The 18,547-nt window shown below is 30.2% G+C and overlaps 2 protein-coding genes and 1 pseudogene across 4 annotated transcripts; all 3 read left to right on the top strand.

The window, feature by feature from the left end:
* Positions 1-2,212: 2,212 nt before the first annotated feature.
* Positions 2,213-4,151, top strand: LOC114394575 (receptor-like protein kinase ANXUR2). Of its 3 annotated transcripts, XM_028356192.1 has the most exons (3): positions 2,214-2,925; positions 3,049-3,512; positions 3,652-4,151. In XM_028356192.1, the coding sequence occupies exons 1-2, from the start codon at positions 2,295-2,297 to the stop codon at positions 3,465-3,467; spliced, it is 1,050 nt and encodes a 349-aa protein (XP_028211993.1). In that variant the 5' UTR covers positions 2,214-2,294; the 3' UTR covers positions 3,468-3,512; positions 3,652-4,151. The 3 variants fall into 3 exon arrangements, with proteins under 3 accessions (XP_028211994.1, XP_028211993.1, XP_028211992.1); XM_028356193.1 differs by lacking the exon at positions 3,652-4,151 and having other exon boundaries at positions 2,213-2,925; positions 3,139-3,617; XM_028356191.1 differs by lacking the exon at positions 3,652-4,151 and having other exon boundaries at positions 3,049-3,617.
* Positions 4,152-4,325: 174 nt separating this feature from the next.
* Positions 4,326-6,472, top strand: LOC114394577 (annotated as a pseudogene).
* Positions 6,473-10,032: 3,560 nt separating this feature from the next.
* On the top strand, positions 10,033-16,563 carry LOC114394574 (receptor like protein 21-like). Its single transcript, XM_028356189.1, has 10 exons — positions 10,033-10,368; positions 10,494-10,634; positions 10,743-10,901; positions 11,012-11,161; positions 11,253-11,399; positions 11,490-11,636; positions 13,071-13,145; positions 13,806-13,955; positions 14,037-14,186; positions 14,327-16,563. Exons 1-10 carry the CDS (start codon positions 10,038-10,040, stop codon positions 16,492-16,494), a joined length of 3,618 nt encoding a protein of 1,205 aa, XP_028211990.1. The 5' UTR covers positions 10,033-10,037; the 3' UTR covers positions 16,495-16,563.
* Positions 16,564-18,547: the final 1,984 nt, after the last annotated feature.

Here is an 18,547-nt window from a genome sequence, read left to right as displayed (position 1 = left end):
CAAAGCCCACTTCAGCAGCTATAAATAGAAAGCGAGTCCAAGGGAAAAGATCACACCACCACAGAACCCCCTCTCCTAGGGGTTTCATTTACTCTCTTTTCTTTCACCCCTCCTCTCATTGTAAAGCCCTCATGGCGTATGGAGCCAATGATGTATGGAGCATTTCAAGAGTTATCAATAAAAAAAATGATGTATGGAGCATTTCAAGAGTTATCAATAAAAAGAGGAATTCCCTCCAGGTTCTTTATTTATTTACCGTTCTTTCTTTTTACATCCTGTATCTTTGAACTTGATTTCTGTTAGGGTTTAGTCCACTCGGGAGAGGGTAAAGCCTAATAAGGGGTAAGAAATGAATACTTGAATCTGTTTTAAGGATTAGGCCACTTGGAGAGGGTAACGCTTAAGAGAACACTAAAAGCTGGAAATTATCAGGTTATCTTTTAAAGGGTTTTTCTTCCGGTATCTTTTATCTGCTTTTCTTTCTTGCCTACTCTCCATCTCTCGGACTTTGTTTTCTGTTAGTCTTTAGGCCACTCGGGAGAGGGTAAAACCTAATTAGGGATAAGGAATGAATGCGTGAATCGATTTTAAGGGTTAGACCACTCGGGAGAGGGTAACGCTTAATAGAACAATAAAAGAAAGAAATTATTGGGTCAACATGACTTAATGCCTCAATGCCCATGCTTTAGCAAACATGTAGAATGTAATTTTAATGCATCTTAGTTATTGAGTCTTCGCAAAGAACTTGATATATATATTAAAATCGCTAAAAAAACCGTCTCTTAGTCTTAGATATTCAAATCAATATGTCTAATATGCCCTTTGCGAAGACTAACACAAGTTGGTCTAAGACTAAGAGACGGTATCCAACGGTAATAGAAGAGTTGTGTCATGAATTTTCTCCCGCCGATCTTAGAAAATCAACCAATGACTTTGATTATCAAAATTGCCTAATTGGACGTGGAGGACTCGGTAAAGTATATAAATGTTGTCTCCAACATAAACATAATGATGCTTCTGATTGTACGGTCGCAGTAAAGAGATTTAAGGTGAACTCCAGTGAACACAGTTCAGGAATGAAATGGAGTTGCTCTGCCAGCTTCATCACCCTAATTCTGTATCTCTATTTTAGTGAATTTTATGTTTATTTCATAATAAATTAATGAATTTTATTTTAGTTTTAATTAATAACAAATGAAAATAAAATTTAGCTGAAAAGTAAACACAAAATTCGCTGTATCTGTATCTAATGTTACCAAGATGGGACTTGGAATCCTGTCTGATTTCTAAACTGTTACTACATTATATTGTATGGTTGAACTTATGTTATGATTCTCAATCTCAAGTGTTTCAAAATTTTTTGCTAATCCAATTTAATTCTCTTCATGCCCTGGTATTACTATGTCCCGAGTTCATGAAACAGAGAGTATAATAAATATAGGACAAAAAGTTTAAATTCAAAGACCTTGAGAAAATCCGGAAGTAACTTATTCATGATTCCAAGGCAATCCGGATCTAGCTATGAAGATCGAAGAGGAGTAGTGGTGTAAGTGACAACTAATTAAGCAAGCAGTTGTGTCACTAATTGAATCAATGCCTCTAAAATGTTTGGGCAACACAAGTTCATCTTAGAGACAATATCCAACCGTAATAGAATAACCGTTGCATCAATTTTCTCTGGCCGATCTTAGGAAATCCACAACCAACTTTGATGAAAACAAAAAAAATTCAATGTTAGATTTGATAAATTTAGTGAACTTTATTCTCTTAAATTCTGCATATATTTTTAAATATCCGTATAAATTGTTAAGAATCAAAAGTTCGAGGAAGACTTTTGTGTAAGATCTGTCATGGGTGAGCAGATATCACTTTTCTATTTAAAATGGCAATGACTGTGGTTTTTAGTTTTTATATACTATTAGCCCAGCACATCAACTACCACTGCTAATTAAAAAGAAAAAAGAAAAAACAGTGCTTTGGATCCGACAACCTAAGAACAAACGTGGAAGGTGCTGAGGGACAAATTTTCAGTTTTTCACCTTATGCGTGTTTAACTTTTTTTGCGTGTAAAATTTGAATGCTTCCAAATCCAAAACGTGGATCCAAATCCAAAACGTGGAAGCTGCTGAGGAAATTTCAGCAACAGGAAACGCGCAAACGAAAGAAGAGGAGGTTGCCAAATGTCATTTATGTATTAGAAATTACTCCCACCTAACTAATAATAATACAGATAAAATAAAGTTAGCTTAGTAAGTGACAAGGAATTAAGGAAGCGGGTGTCACAAATTGGAACGATGTTGTTCGATCGTTTGGCCTTCTGCTGTTCAAAGCACACAAGTTCATCTCAAACAAAATATCCAACAGTAATAGAAGAGCTGTGCCACCAATTTTCTCTGGCCAATCTTAAGAAATCAACCAACAATTTTGATGAAAATGGAGTAATTGGATATGGAAGATTTGGTAAAGTATACAAAGGTTGTCTTCAACATAATGATGGTTCTGATTATTCAGTCACATTAAAACGATTGGACGTGAAAGATAGTCGAGGATTGGAACAGTTCAAGAATGAAATAGAGTTGCTCTGCCAGCTTCGCCACCCTAATTGTGTCTCTCTTATAGGATTTTGCAACCACAAAAAAGAGAAGATTCTTGTGTACGAGTACATGTCTAATGGATCTCTACATCAACACCTACGAGGTGGCCTATTGTCATGGAAGAAAAGGCCAGAGATTTGTATAGAAGCAGCGCATGGACTACACTACCTTCACACTGGAGCTAAACGCACCATCATTCACCGTAACATCAACCCTAGCAACATTCTTTTGGATAACAACATGAAGTCAAAACTTACTGATTTCCGCCTTAGCATACAGGGACCACGTTATGGGTCAAAGCCAAAACCAATTAAAGTATATGTTATTGAGGGTAAGATTTTATTTTATGAGGCTTTGATTTTTAACATGCTGAATGATGTTGTGTGATTCATGTGACCTTACTTAGTAGGATAAGCTTTGTTGTTGTAAACCATACTAATACTTTCACTTATAGGTAGTTTGGGCTACATGCCTATGGAGTATATCGTTGATGGTACCATCACAGATAAATTTGATGTTTTTTCATTTGGTATGGTTTTACTAGAAGTTGTGTGTGGAAGAAACTGTTTAATAATTCCAACAGAAACAGAAGTTCTGGAGAAGCCTGTTGAGGAGAATATTGACCAGAATATCAAAGGAAAGATTGCACCAGAGTGTTGGCAAGTCTTTATAGATATCATAATAAGATGCTTGAAGTATGAACCGGATGAGCGACCAACGATGGGGGAAGTAGAAGTGCAACTTGAGCATGCTCTTTCAATGCAGGAACAAGCAGATATCACAAACACCAACAGTGATTATACCTTATTTTCCACCACCACTATTCACCTAGGACTGGAACTGGAATCCAACCCAGAAGAAAGTGATACTTAATAAATGTATCTTATTCATAGGTGATTAGGTAATATCAAATTCAGGTTAGTATTTTGTGTAAGAGCAGTCACAGGAATTAAGATACTTGCAGCTTTTGTTGTGATACTGTTTCTAGCATTTTGATTTTATGAGAAGCTGTCATTTTAATAATCTTTTACTATTATAAATTTGAAACTAATGCAAGAAATATTTGGCAGAACTCCCTCTATAATTTGCTCTTCTTTTTCTGGAATCTGGACACCCTCACTTTATAACTAGACACTGATATATACAACACGGTCATATAGACGAGCTATGTTAATAGAACATTTGAAGGGTTAGATGACTGCTGTGTGATTGTACCTCCTCACAGAAGTATGTTTGATAAACCCATCATTAGCCTTGTATAATGTTAAAAAACTAAATTTTGAAACCTCAGCTTTGTGATAGGTTGGAATATTGCATTGTGATAGGTTCAACTTGTAGTTTCTTGAAGTAATCAATCTCTTCCTACCTTTATCGAAAGTTTTTTAGCTTTAATTTCATTAGATTTGGAAGACTATGAACATCTGCTTGATCTCACTTCATGCTTTAGCTACAAAACTTTCGTTCTAAACAAGTCTTCTGCATTCATGCTTTAGCATCTCCAACATTTGTTATTCCACTACTATATTATATTTTATATGATTGAACTTATGACACTCACTCTCATGTGCCACAGAATTTTATTTTTTGTTAACACAATCTAATTCCCTTCTTGCTAGTTTCACTTTCATTATATGCATGGAGGTGCACACAAAGTAGAACAAATAATGGACACTCAAAAGACCTCGAGAAAATTCTCTCCTTTAGAGAAAAAGATTGACCATAACAGTTTGGCCACAAACCCTTGGACTTCATGAAGTAAAATCACTAGATAAGTTATTCTAAGTTTGAACTTTGGATACTCAATCAACTTATTTATGAATACAAGTAAAACTGGTTCTATGCGAAATTCTGGTCTTAAGTAAGGATCCTTCAAATGTCATGGATCGGTATATGGGAGTTGAAGATGGAACTATAAGTTGTTAAAAACTAAATTTTGAAAGCTCACACTCCTGCCCTCGGGAAACACGTTGCAACCCTGTCTGATTTCCAAACTTTGTTTTGCAAGTCCAACATTTGTTATTCCGCTACTATATTATATTTTATGGTTGAACTTTTGACCCGCTATCTCAACTGTTCGGGAATTTTTAGTTAACATGAGATAGAAGAAGTCTTTTGTATTAATTTATTTGAGCAGGTATAATTTTGTATATATCTTGAAACGGCATTGCCCTTTGCTTTTATATAGTATTATTGAAAGAAATCAAGTAATAGAAAAAACATTATTATATGCGCAGCACATTGACTACCACCATTAATTAAACAGAGAAATTGGAACTTTGAGTATGCAGCGTACACTCATTCGGTTTGGTTGTCCAAATTGGTAACTTAACTTTTATTTTCAACTCGATCTGTTGAATCTGTCAATCTCCACGTTATGTTTTTAATATTTTTTTGCATAGACTTCAATATTTTCAGCATAAACTTGAGAAACAAGAAACACGCAAATGAAAGAAGAGGGGTCTGCAAAAATGTTAATTATGAATTAGAAATTAGAGATGAATATATAAGGTTAGCTTAGCTGTGAAGATTGAAGAGGATTTGAAGTGAATACTTTTGGCAAGTGAAAAGTATTTAACCAATCAGGAGTCACAAATTGGAATAATGTTTCTCAACTGTTTGGGCTTTTGCCATTCAAGTTCATCTCAGAGAAAGTACCAACGGTAATAGAAGAGTTGTGCCATCAATTTTCTCTGGCCGATCTTAGAAAATCAACCAACAACTTTGATCAAAAAAGAGTATTAGGACGTGGAGGATTTGCTGAAGTATATAAAGGTTATCTCCAACATAATGGTGCTTCTGATTATACAGTTGCAGTAAAGAGATTTAATGCAGAAGACGTTGAAGGATGCAAAGAGTTCAGGAATGAAATAGAGTTGCTCTGCCAGCTTCGTCACCCTAATTGTGTCTCTATTATAGGATTCTGCAACCACAAAAAATGGAAGATTCTTGTGTATGAGTTCATGTCCAACGGATCTCTAGATCGATACCTACGAGGTAGAGATACAGAAGCACTGTCATGGAAGAAAAGGCTAGAGATCTGCATAGGAACAGCGCGTGCACTACACTACCTTCACGCAGGAGTCAAGCGCATCATCATTCACCGTGACGTTGGTCTTGCAAACATTCTTTTGAATGACAACATGGAGCCAAAACTTGCAAGTTTCGACCTAGCATACAGGGAGCACATTTTATGTCAAAGCCAAAACCAATTAAAATAGATCACGTCACTAGGGGTAATATTTTAATTTATGAGCTCAGTGCACTGAATTTTTGTCAGTTAAACTAAGCAAATACTTTTATTTATAGGTACTGTTTACTACATGGCTACAGAGTATTATAAGGGGCATGTCGTCACAGATAAATGTGATGTTTACTCATTTGGTGTGGTTCTACTAGAATATTGATGCGAACATCAAAGGTAAGATTGCACCAGTGTGTTGGCAAGTCTTTATGGATATCATTGAAAGATGGGTGAAGAATAAACCAGATAAGAGATCAACAATGGGTGAAGTAGAGGTGCAACTTGAGCATGCTCTTTTGTTGAAGGAACAAGCAGATATCACAAACACTAATGCTCATTATACCTTATTGTCCAAAACCATTATTCCCTTGGGAATGATACAGTAATACAATACAGAAGACAGAGATGCTTAAGAAAGTATAGTATTTTGACTCAAAACAGTCACAGTAAGCATTTTGGGGTGATCATGTTTAATTTAATTGAGATATTGGTAGCTTTTGTTGAGATCCTTGTTTCTAGCATTTGATTTTTCCAAAAGCTGTCATTGTAAGAATATTGTACTAGTGTAAATTTGAAAAGAATGCAGGAAACTGGATGCTAAAAAACCAGTAATAATAGTACACTGATATTAAAATCACTTCAGTCTATAATTTTTGCTCTTCCTCTTCTAGACACCCTCACTATAACTAAACACATACATAGAACACAGTATATATTATTGTGTTCTAACCCTCTAAATCTTTTATTAAACCTTTGATAACATAAGTGGTATATATGATTGTATCTCTAATTTTTGCGTTATATTATACTTACTCGGAGGGATAGAGTTCGAAGGTTAGATCAACAACTGCTATGTGATTCTACCTCTAACATAAAAGTATCTATATATTTATACTATATAAAAGTCGAGTTTCACACCCTGATGTTAGCAAAACTAATGATTTGGAAAAAAGGAGGATAAGTTGAATTTTTTCAATATTAATTGTTATATAATCAAAATTAGTAATTTGGAGGAAGAAAAACATTATACATTTTGTGTCACTACATTAATTCAAAGTAATACCAATGTGTAGCTGATCATATATTTTAATAAAATCAACAACTTCTCACATTAATATAAATATAAGAATTTTTATATTATTTTTATTACAAATTTTATTTTATAAACTAATTTTTTTTAAAACTATAAATGTAATAATAAAATAATAAATATTATTGGTTTTAATTTTATAAAAAAACAGCTATATGTAAAAATATATGTTACAAAATTTATCTTATGATAAAGTTAACAATATTTTTTAATTTTAAATTATATTTTCTAAAATAATTTTTTGTTCAATGATAAAAATAATTAATTATATTTTAAATTATTTTAATATCACAATGAAATTACACAATGAATACCAATAAGATTTAACGATTACATGTATTAAAATACTATTAAATCATATTAAACAAGATTAATAGGAAACCATTATATATATATGAAAGAGTTTTAAGATTAAATTTTATATAAAATAAATAAATCTGAACTCAAATTTAACTTATTTATGAAATATAATTTTCAATTAAGTTTATCCATAATCATTTAAATATATTAGACCTAATTATATAATTTTTATATTATTTTAAATAATAATTTTCACATTAACTGTAAATTAAGTAATATTTGACTTCACATATTTTTTTTAAAAAAATAAGATACATTAATTTATATACTACTTCATAAAATAACTAAAAATATTTATAATATTATATACGGTAAAATAATACATATTAAAATTGTCTAAGACAATTTTATTAATATATATAATAAAATAGTAGACATTATTATTATATATTAAAATAGTATAATATATTATTTGTTTCTTGCCTTTTTTCACTTAGTTTTTTTTTATATAAAAATTCACTATTATTTAAAATTTTTGATAATGAAATTATTTTTAAAATTAATAATATTTATAGTCATTGATTATAATTTAATATTAAGTATAATATTCTTTAACATTCAAATTTTTATTTTTAGTGTTTTTTATATTTAGATTTTGATTTTAGGTCTAATTATTTTCTTAAATAATTTATATAAAATTGAGTAAACGTTTGAATCAGTATCATATTTTAATTAAAAAGTTCTTACATAAATTATGTTTCTCTTTGTCTTTTATTAATTTTCTTTTTTCTTCTTCATTTTAATGTTATATTATTATAAGTTTTAATTGTTATTATTGTTCATGTTTTTATATATGTTTTATGTTTTTTTTTATAACTATTGTATTAGAAATTTTACTTTTGCATTATATTTGTTCAACAAGACATTAAGAGATTTTATTATTTTGATAATTTTTATTTTTTTCTCAATTATATTTTGAATAATTTTATTAGAAATTTTTATTTTTACTACTCAAATCAATTGTCATATGATATGAATGACAATTTTTAACTATTAATTGTTTAATTTATTTTCTTTAAAATACATGCTATCAGTGTAAATAATTTAATAATTATCATTAACACAATCAATTTAACAATAAGAAGACCACTTTCTGCTTCACCAACTAAGCATAAATTAAATATCATTAATTTGAAATAGCTAATTTATGTAATAATATAATTATTATTATAAATAATAATAACATATTAAAGATTAGTAATAAATACAAATAATTGGTGACATATTTAATAATTTAATAAATACGTAGACGATAATATTTAAAGTTTGAAACATATAATTATTTTCATAAATAAATTTTGAAAATTAATAAGCAATGAAAATAAAACTAAAACTAAGAAGAAATAAATAATAATAATGATAATTATTATTATATCAAGATTATTCAATTTATATTACATAGTGAGGTTAATTCAAACTTTAAAACTTTAAAATTATTACACAAAACTAATATATTTAAAATAATTAAAATTAAAATTTTAAAAATAATTAATGACCATGTCTATTTAATAGAATTCATATCATTTTATCAAATTTAAAAAATATTTGAATTTTATCATAAATGTACTCTCAAATCTAAATAAATATTATATATATATTATTTATTATTCTTTAACTTCTATGTTTCATATTGATATTGCATTACTATTATTACTCGAAGAAAAATAAATTACACTGAAATTCAATAGACTTGATAAGTTTAACATGTATTTATTAAAAATATAATATTTGATATTATTTTTTAATTTTAATATTTATATATTTATTTTAATACTAAAAATATTTAAAATGGAAAATTTTATTTATGTATATTTATTTTTCAAAAGATATTACATCACTATTATTACTTTAAATAAAAAATTATAATAAATTTTAATATACTTAATTTTTAGGATAAAATTAATTCAATTAAAAATATAATTAAACAAATATCTCATTAATAATATTATTATGTTTGATATAATATAAAATATTTAAAAATTATAATTTTTATTTATATAAATAAATATAAAATTATATATATATATAATTTTAAAAAACCGTGCATTGCACAGGTTTAAAGTCTAGTATTAATTATTTCTAGACATACTTTCTTCAACTTTTTTCTCTTGTGTCATATCAATTATTTTATCTCACTTTTATTTAGTTTAAATATAATTATACAAAGCAACTTAATAAAATAAAGAGTTGACGTTGCCCAACACTGTCGCATTCGACATTAATTGCAACTTGCAAGTGGCCATGGTTTATGCTAGCTAACTGCTAATTAAGCTAGCCAGAATGCAAACCAATAAAAATAAAAATACGGAACAAACAATATAATGGATAGATAGCTGATATATGAAGTTATATATGAAATTCCATTAATTATAAATGATATTGGAACAACTCGACTTTCCAAAAAACATCATCAAACATAATTGACTTAACACATTAATGTTATTAATGTTATTGTTTGATCCCAAAAAATACATACCAGAGGCAAGTCAAGATCCTAATGAGAAGGCTTCCTTGATGTGGAAATCAAAGTGTTGTTTCTCTTTTTCTTTTTTTCTTGTTTTTTGTATGGTATTGAGAGAAAAGCAATAAGCAAGGGACGAAAATTAATGAAACCAGTCAACCACGTTTGAACGTAAATATGACTTGGCGATTGCGCGTAGGACCACAAACAATAAATAGGCTGCAGCGAGTTGGTGTTAGTTTTGTTATTTAAAGAAGACCAAATCGATTGTGTTACTTACAGGATATGATTATGAATAGGAAAATGAAGAGTAGTGTAGTAGGGGTGTGTTGGTTGATTTTGGTTTTGTTGGAAGCGATGTGGTGTGAAGGGTGTTGGAAGGAAGAGAGAGATGCTCTTTTGGTCCTGAATTCGGGTTTCTCTTTGGAAGGCCCAGACTGTTGTCAATGGGAAGGAGTGAAGTGCAACTCCTCCACTGGGAGACTCACCCAACTCATTTTGAGGACTGATATTGCTTGCCTCCCCGAACCATATATTAATTACTCACATTTTGTTGTCTTCAAAGATTTGAACAACCTCGACTTGTCATGGAATGCCATATCCGGTTGTGTAGGGAATCAAGGTTAATCTCTCCTACAAATTCTATATATGTCTTGATTTATATATCATTGTCGATCTGAAAATGAAGCTTGTTAATTATGTGGCATGCATACTCATTATTTCAACTTTAATTTACATACTTTGCAGCGCGGCTGGAAAATCTGCAAGTCCTTGACATGAGTTACAACTATTTGGATGCTGCTGGCATTCTATCTTGTTTGGATGGGCTTTCATCTCTTAAGTCTCTATCTTTAAGAGGAAACAGGTTGAATACATCTTCATTCCACGGTGAGGCTAGCTACAGTTGTCTTTCTTTTTTTTTTTTTATATGTTTTAAAATGTTGTTGTTAACCTCTTCTAATTTTTGGTACTATTTTCCCACAAATTCCATTTAAGTTTTTGAAACTCTATCTTCAAAGTTGCGTAATCTGGAGGTCCTTAACATAAGTAACAACTATTTGACTAATGACATCCTGCCATCCCTCGGGGGATTCACATCTTTGAAAGAGCTGAATTTGGCTGGAATTCAATTGGACTCAGATCTTCATATTCAAGGTAGGATCATTTTTCCATTTCATTAATTAATAAAGCTAAGCATTGGTGTTTTAATGGAGGAATTAGTTGATTGCTTCAGAGGTAACAACTATATATTCAATTCCTTGCAGGTTTATGCTCATTGTTAAGGAATCTTGAGGTTCTTGACCTATCTAATAACAATTACAACCACATTGATATTGGATATGCACTCAGCAGACTTTCATCTCTCAAATCTTTAAATTTAGGATATAATCAATTGACTTCGAGATCAATTTTTAGTAAGTCATACTTTTCATATTAGAAATTTCCATCATTTGTGTTTGGTTGAAAAATGTATCTAATTGCAATCATTGTATATGTTGTTGTTAGATATATCAAAATTGAGTTCTTTGGAAATCCTTGATTTATCCTACAACAACTTCAACCACATTAATATTGGATCTGCACTCAGCGGACTTTCATCCCTCAAATCTTTAAATTTAGGATATAATCAATTGACTTCAAGATCAATTTTTAGTAAGTCATACCTTTCATATTAGATATTTTCATCATTTGTGTTTTTGGTTGAAATATATATCTAACTGCAATCGGTATATATATTGTTAGATATATCAAAATTGAGTTCTTTGGAGATCCTTGATTTGTTCTACAACAACTTCAACGACACTGATATTGGATTTGCTCTGAGCGGACTTTCATCCCTCAAATCTTTAAATTTAGGATATAATCAATTGACTTCAAGCTCAATTTTCAGTAAGTTATACTTTTCATATTAGAAATTTTCATCATTTGTGTTTGGTTGAATCTAACTGCACTCGGTGTATCTATTGTTAGATATATCAAAATTGAGTTATTTAGAGATCTTTGACTTGTTCGACAACAACTTCAACATCAGTGCACTTGTTTTGAGTGGACTTTCATCCCTCAAATATTTATATTTAGTATCTTGTGAATTGACTTCGAAATCAATTTTTAGTATACCAAATACTTTTCATATTAAAAAATAAGAAAAAATTCTATAACAATAATCTATATATGGGATTAATTTAATTTACTTTAAATATTTTAAAAAATAAGAAAAAATTTCTCTTCAAATAATTCTAATGCACTAAATTAATATCAATCTTAATTATTTATTATCTTTCCATATCAAAATAGAAATCATTATTGATGTTATTTTTAAAATAGATATCGTACATAATAATTGTTTACTTTGCAAAACATTATTTACTTTAATCCCTTTTTATGCAAAATGATAATGGACAATAAGATGAAATAAATTAAAATAAATAACTTTATATGAAATTAGGATTTAATATTAACTTTAAAAATAAACTGATATAAGGATTTGAAATTATTAATGATAGAGAGAAATCTCCGGAGTTAAAAAATAATTAAAAAACTTATAACTGAAATATTTGGAAAAAAAAATAGCATAAGATAGAGGGAAGTAGACATAATAAGTACTTAGAGAAATATTAGAGAAAGAAAAGAATCTGGATACTTACAGAAATTAATGATAAAAAAAAGAAAGTGAATATACATTGACTTGTACGTTTATGTATAAAAGGAGATATTAAAATGAAGGGTCTACATAAAAAATATTTTAAATTTAAATTTTATTTAATCACAAAATCTCTAAAAGATTTAATTAAAAAATTAAATATATAAAAAATATAATTTATCATGTTTTAAAATATTTCAAATTTATTATCACTACCTTCATTATCACTGTGATTGTTATCATCACATTAAATGTCACTGTTGTTATTGTTATCACCGTGGTAGTGATGGTGGTGGTAGTAATAACATCAATAACAATAATAACAATTGTGGTGGTAATAATTATGATTGTGATGAAGATTACAACAATAAAAATTATCATAGTTCATGATAATGCAAGATGTGATAAATTAAATATTTTAGATATTTGATTTTATAATTAGTAAATTTTTTAAAAATTTAATGATTAAATGATGTTTTAATTTAAATTTAAAATATTTTTAATTTAGACCTCCTATTTTAATCTTCATATTGATTATTGTACTTCTTATGTAAGATGAATGAGAATCACTAATGTATTGAAACACCTTCTCCAATGTATATACTTCAATTATATAAGTGAAGAAAAGTATTATTCTACACAAATAATGGTTTAGTGATTGGTTTTCTATTTATCTCTTATAGGACTATCAGGTTTGATTAGCTTGGAGATTCTTGATCTTCGTTTTAATAATATCAGTGATTTTGCGGTCCATCAAGGTATTTAAGAAAATAAAATTAAAAAATTTAATTCATTGTTTAGCGATGAACATTACATAGATAAATTCATGATACCTAAAAGCTGTTGAATCCCATTATTTAGCCGAAGTTCATGTATTTATATTTGTAACAAAATATTTTTGCCTACTTCATTATTGTTATTTCAAGGGCTGAGTCATTTCCCACGTAAAAGAGGATGCAAATCTTAATTTTTATATCTAAATTTTTATGATTTAATGTTTCCAACCCATTAAATGCCAACCATTTTTATGTTGTGGTATGTATCGAAAACATGTTCTCTTATGTATATACTTCAATTTTATACAAGAAAAGTGTTATTCTACACGATTGATGGTTTAGTGATTACTATCGGTTCTCCATTTATTTATCTCTTAGAGGATTATCAGCTTTGAGTAGCTTGGAGATTCTTGGTCTACGTTTTAATAATATTAGTGATTTTGTGGTCCATCAAGGTATTTAAGAAAATAAAATTAAAAAGTTTACAAGTTATTGAATCTCATTACTTGGCCGAAGTTCATTTATTTACATCTAACAAAATGTATGTATCCTTCATATTTGAGACTTATCTACTTTGCCATAATCTACCAAATTAAAACTTATTTACATTTTTTTAGTTGATGATCACATTAAATCTTTCAGGCTCAAAAGGTCTAGGTAGATTGGATGCCCTATATTTAGATGGGAATATGATAGATGGAAGCAAGCTAAGAAACTCGTTGCGAGCTTTTTCATCTGTTAGGATGCTTTCAATGAGTGAAAATGAATTTAAAGGAACAATTGTTGCTGGAGGTAACAAATATTTATGAATTTCTATGGGTAAAATTTTGTCACATTAAGGCTCATATCAAATTTTGTTTGTGTATTATGCAGATTTTCATGATTTAAGTAACCTAGAACATTTGACAATGGATTACAGTAATAACTTGAAGAATGAATTTTTCAAAAGTATTGGAGAATTGACATCTTTAAAAGTTTTGTCTCTTCGTTATTGCAATATAAATGACACCCTTCCTCCTGCAGGTAATTATATTATTTGATTTTTTTTATTCATGACATTTATTTTATATAATTTTTTCTTAGTTTGGTCAAATATTATCATCCTTTTCATTATCTCACTAATAAGGTGGATTTTTTTTGTTTGACAAAATTTCTTTTTTCAGATTGGTCAAAGCTAAAGAAGATAGAGGAGTTAGATTTATCCGGCAACGAATTTGAGGGACCACTTCCCTCGTCTTTTGTTAACATGACATCTCTTCGGGAGTTGGAAATTTCTCATAATCACTTCATTGGAAATTTCGATTCTAACATTGCAAGCCTTACATCACTTGAATATTTTGGTTTTACAGAAAACCAATTTGAAGTTCCTGTTTCTTTCTCAACATTTGCCAATCATTCAAAGATCAAGTTGATCGACGGTGGAGGAAACAGATTCATATTGGACTCACAACATAGTTTACCAACTTGGATTCCAAAATTTCAGTTACAAGAGCTTAGTGTGTCTTCAACAACTGAAACTAAGTCTCTTCCACTCCCCAATTTTCTTCTATACCAAAACAGTTTAATCAGCCTAGACTTCAGTAGTTGGAAGTTGGAAGGAGACTTTCCTTATTGGTTGTTGGAAAACAACACAAAAATGACTGAAGCTCTGTTTAGAAATTGCTCTTTCACTGGTACTTTCCAGCTACCAATGCGTTCCCTTCCTAACTTATCGAAAATTGATGTGTCTGACAATATCATAGTTGGCCAAATCCCTAGCAACAATATCAGTTCAATTTATCCAAATTTGCAATTTCTTAACTTGTCTAGAAACAACATCCAAGGTTCAATCCCTCGTGAGTTAGGCCAAATGAACTCATTGGATTCATTGGATCTTTCTGACAATCACTTGTCTAGAGAAATACCAAAGGACATATTTGGAGTTGGTCACCGACTCAACTTCTTGAAACTATCAAACAATAAGCTTGAGGGACCTATTTTGAATATCCCTAATGGTTTGGAGACCTTGTTATTGAACGATAATAGACTTACCGGTAGACTCCCAAGCAACATTTTTAACGCATCCATCATTTCATTGGATGTAAGCAATAATCATTTGATGGGAAAGATTCCAAGCCTCGTAAAAAACTTTTCTGGATTGAGGCAACTATTTTTGTTCAATAACCATTTTGAAGGCTCAATTCCGTTAGAATTGGCGAAACTTGAAGATCTAAATTATTTAGATCTCTCGAAAAATAACTTGACTGGTTCTGTTCCATCTTTTGTAAATCCTTCCTTGAGATTTATCCATTTGAGCAACAATCATTTGAGAGGATTACCCAAAAGAATGTTCAATGGAACATCTTCCCTAGTGACACTAGATCTTAGCTACAATGAAATAACTAATAGTGTTCAGGATATCATACAGGAACTTAAATATACACGGTTGAACATTCTCCTTTTAAAAGGTAATCACTTTATTGGAGACATACCAAAGCAGTTATGCCAATTGATACACTTAAGCATATTAGACCTTTCTCATAACAATTTTTCTGGTGCAATACCCAATTGCTTGGGAAAAATGTCTTTTGAGAATAAGGATCCTGAACGGTTTTTGGAAAGATTGTCCGGTTGGGGTTCTACAGGCCAAAATAAAATTTTCCCATCACAATTACCAAATGTGGAAGAGAAAGTAAATTTCACTTCAAAGAAGAGAACCGACACTTACACAAGGAGCATCCTTGCTTATATGTCTGGAATTGACTTGTCCCACAATAAACTGAATGGGAATATCCCATTTGATCTTGGAAATTTGACAAGAATTCGAGCATTGAACTTGTCTCATAATGATTTGATTGGGCAAATTCCAGCTACATTCTCCAATTTGGTACAAACAGAGAGTTTAGACCTTTCATTTAACAAGTTGAGTGGTCAAATTCCTCCTCAACTGAGTAAGCTAACCTCCCTTGAAGTATTCAGTGTGGCACACAACAACTTATCGGGCACAACACCTGAATGGAAAGGACAATTTTCGACCTTTGAAAATAGCAGCTATGAAGGTAACCCCTTCCTTTGTGGACCTCCACTGTCAAAAAGTTGCAATCCTCCACCTAGTATTATACCAAATGATTCACACACTCATGTAGACGATGGTAGTTTGGTGGACATGTATGTTTTCTATGTGAGCTTTGCAGTGTCATTCTCAGCAGCATTGTTGGCAACAGCAATAGCTTTATACATCAATCCTTACTGCAGGCGAGCATGGTTTTACTACATGGAATTGGTCTGCTCAAATTGCTACTACTTTATCGTGGACAGTTTCAGTAGGTTTTCAAATTTTAGAAACATGTAACATATGTACCTTGTATAATTGCTTAAGAGTGATTCAATAAATAACTCATGCATGTTTTGCTTGATATAATGATACAGAATCCAAATTTCTACATTTAATAAGTCATAATGCTGTTGTTCAAGGATTATTATCGTTTTTTTTTGGTAGGCAAATGCAATATTATTAAGATCCAAGCAGTGCACAAGGAGTGCCAAGATTGTTTAGAGAAATTACAAGGATACATACTAGAGATCAAATAAAGCTAAAGGTGCCAAAATCCCTTACGATCAATTAGCTATTTTGCAAGATTCCTGTAAGCATCAAACCCCATTCTCTGGATGCAAACTCTTACTTAAAAATGATTTTTCTTAACAAAGTAGCCTTCACTATGACTTCACCGAATGAATCCCATGCGCATTAATAATCAGCGGTCACCAACATTGTTATGATAACCTTTTGGACATCAGAATTTGTCAACCACCAATTACCAAACTCTTACTCTCCTTCCTGCATGTAAACCACATATTCCTCCAACATTGAACTGTTGAGAACTGCAGCTATTAGCTAACATCATGTTAGGATTATTATCTTATTTTATATTTTTTTTTAGTTCTTCGATCATTGTAAAACATTAGGTGTCTTCAATTATACCATAGACAACATTCGGCGTCAATAAAATTAATTTTCAGATCACAACATTTGAATTGATAGGTTTCTGGTGTTAAAAGGTGATATAATTAATTTATAAACATTAGAATTTGACTGCCTTTTTGATTGATAAGGATCAATTTAATAATTTTTTATTAAAGGAACAAATTGAAAAATCATTTATCACTATTGACTATTACTCCATACTATAAAAATCGGGTTATTAACAAACTAACAAGAAACACGTGATTTTAAATAGATGTGTCTCTATATATAATTCTTCTTGGAAGGTTTGTGATTCCGTGATCAATCATCGGTAACGTTTTCGAATAATTAAAAAGAAATTCATTTCTTTACACGATAGTGTAGTAATTTTTCACTACAGATGTAAAATTTACTCTTATCTGATGTAAAAGCTGATTTTTCTTGTTTTGATTTACGTTAGAATATTCTCACACACCCTCAATAATAACTTTTGTTTTGTATATGTATAGATAGATATATGCATAGGGGTGGCTAACTAATCCATATCTATTTGTATAGATAGATAGTTAGATATAGTAAACCTCATTATATGCACTGAATTTTTGTCAGTTAAACTAAGCAAGTACTGCTTAATGGCTACAGAGTATTACAAGGGGCGTGTCGTCACAGATAAATGTGATGTTTACTCATTTGGTGTGGTTCTACTAGAATATTGATGCGAACATCAAAGGTAAGATTGCACCAGAGTGGTGGCAAGTCTTTATAGATATCACTGAAAGATGCGTGAAGAATAAACCAGATGAGAGACCAAAAATGGGTGAAGTAGAGGTGCAACTTGAGCATGCTCTTTTGTTGCAGGAACAAGCAGATATCACAAACACCAATGCTCATTATACCTTATTGTCCAAAACCATTATTCCCTTGGGAATGATACAGTAATACAATACAGAAGACAGAGATGCTTAAGAAAGTATAGTATTTTGACTCAAAACAGTCACAGTAAGCATTTTGGGGTGATCATGTTTAATTTAATTGAGATATTGGTAGCTGTCATTGTAAGAATCTTGTACTAGTATAAATTTGAAAGGAATGCAGGAAACTGGATGCTAAAAAACCAGTAATAAAAGAACACTGATATTAAAATCACTTCAGTCTATAATTTTTGCTCTTCCTCTTCTAGACACCCTCACTATAACTAAACACATACATAGAACACAGTATATATTATTGTGTTTTAACCCTCTAAATCTTTTATTAAACCTTTAATAACATAAGTGGTATATATGATATTGTGTCTCTAATTTTTGCGTTATATTATATTTTTAGGGATAGATTTGGAAGTTAGATCAATGACTGCTCTGTGATTCTACCTCAATCAGAAAAGTATTAAAGTTTAATACAAGAACTCCCTTGATAAACCCATCATTATGAACCTTATCTA

This window comes from Glycine soja, chromosome 18 (genome assembly GCF_004193775.1).
Source record: "Glycine soja cultivar W05 chromosome 18, ASM419377v2, whole genome shotgun sequence".
In the NCBI taxonomy this organism is placed as follows: Eukaryota; Viridiplantae; Streptophyta; class Magnoliopsida; order Fabales; family Fabaceae; genus Glycine; species Glycine soja.
This window is presented reverse-complemented; position numbering and strand designations above follow the sequence as displayed.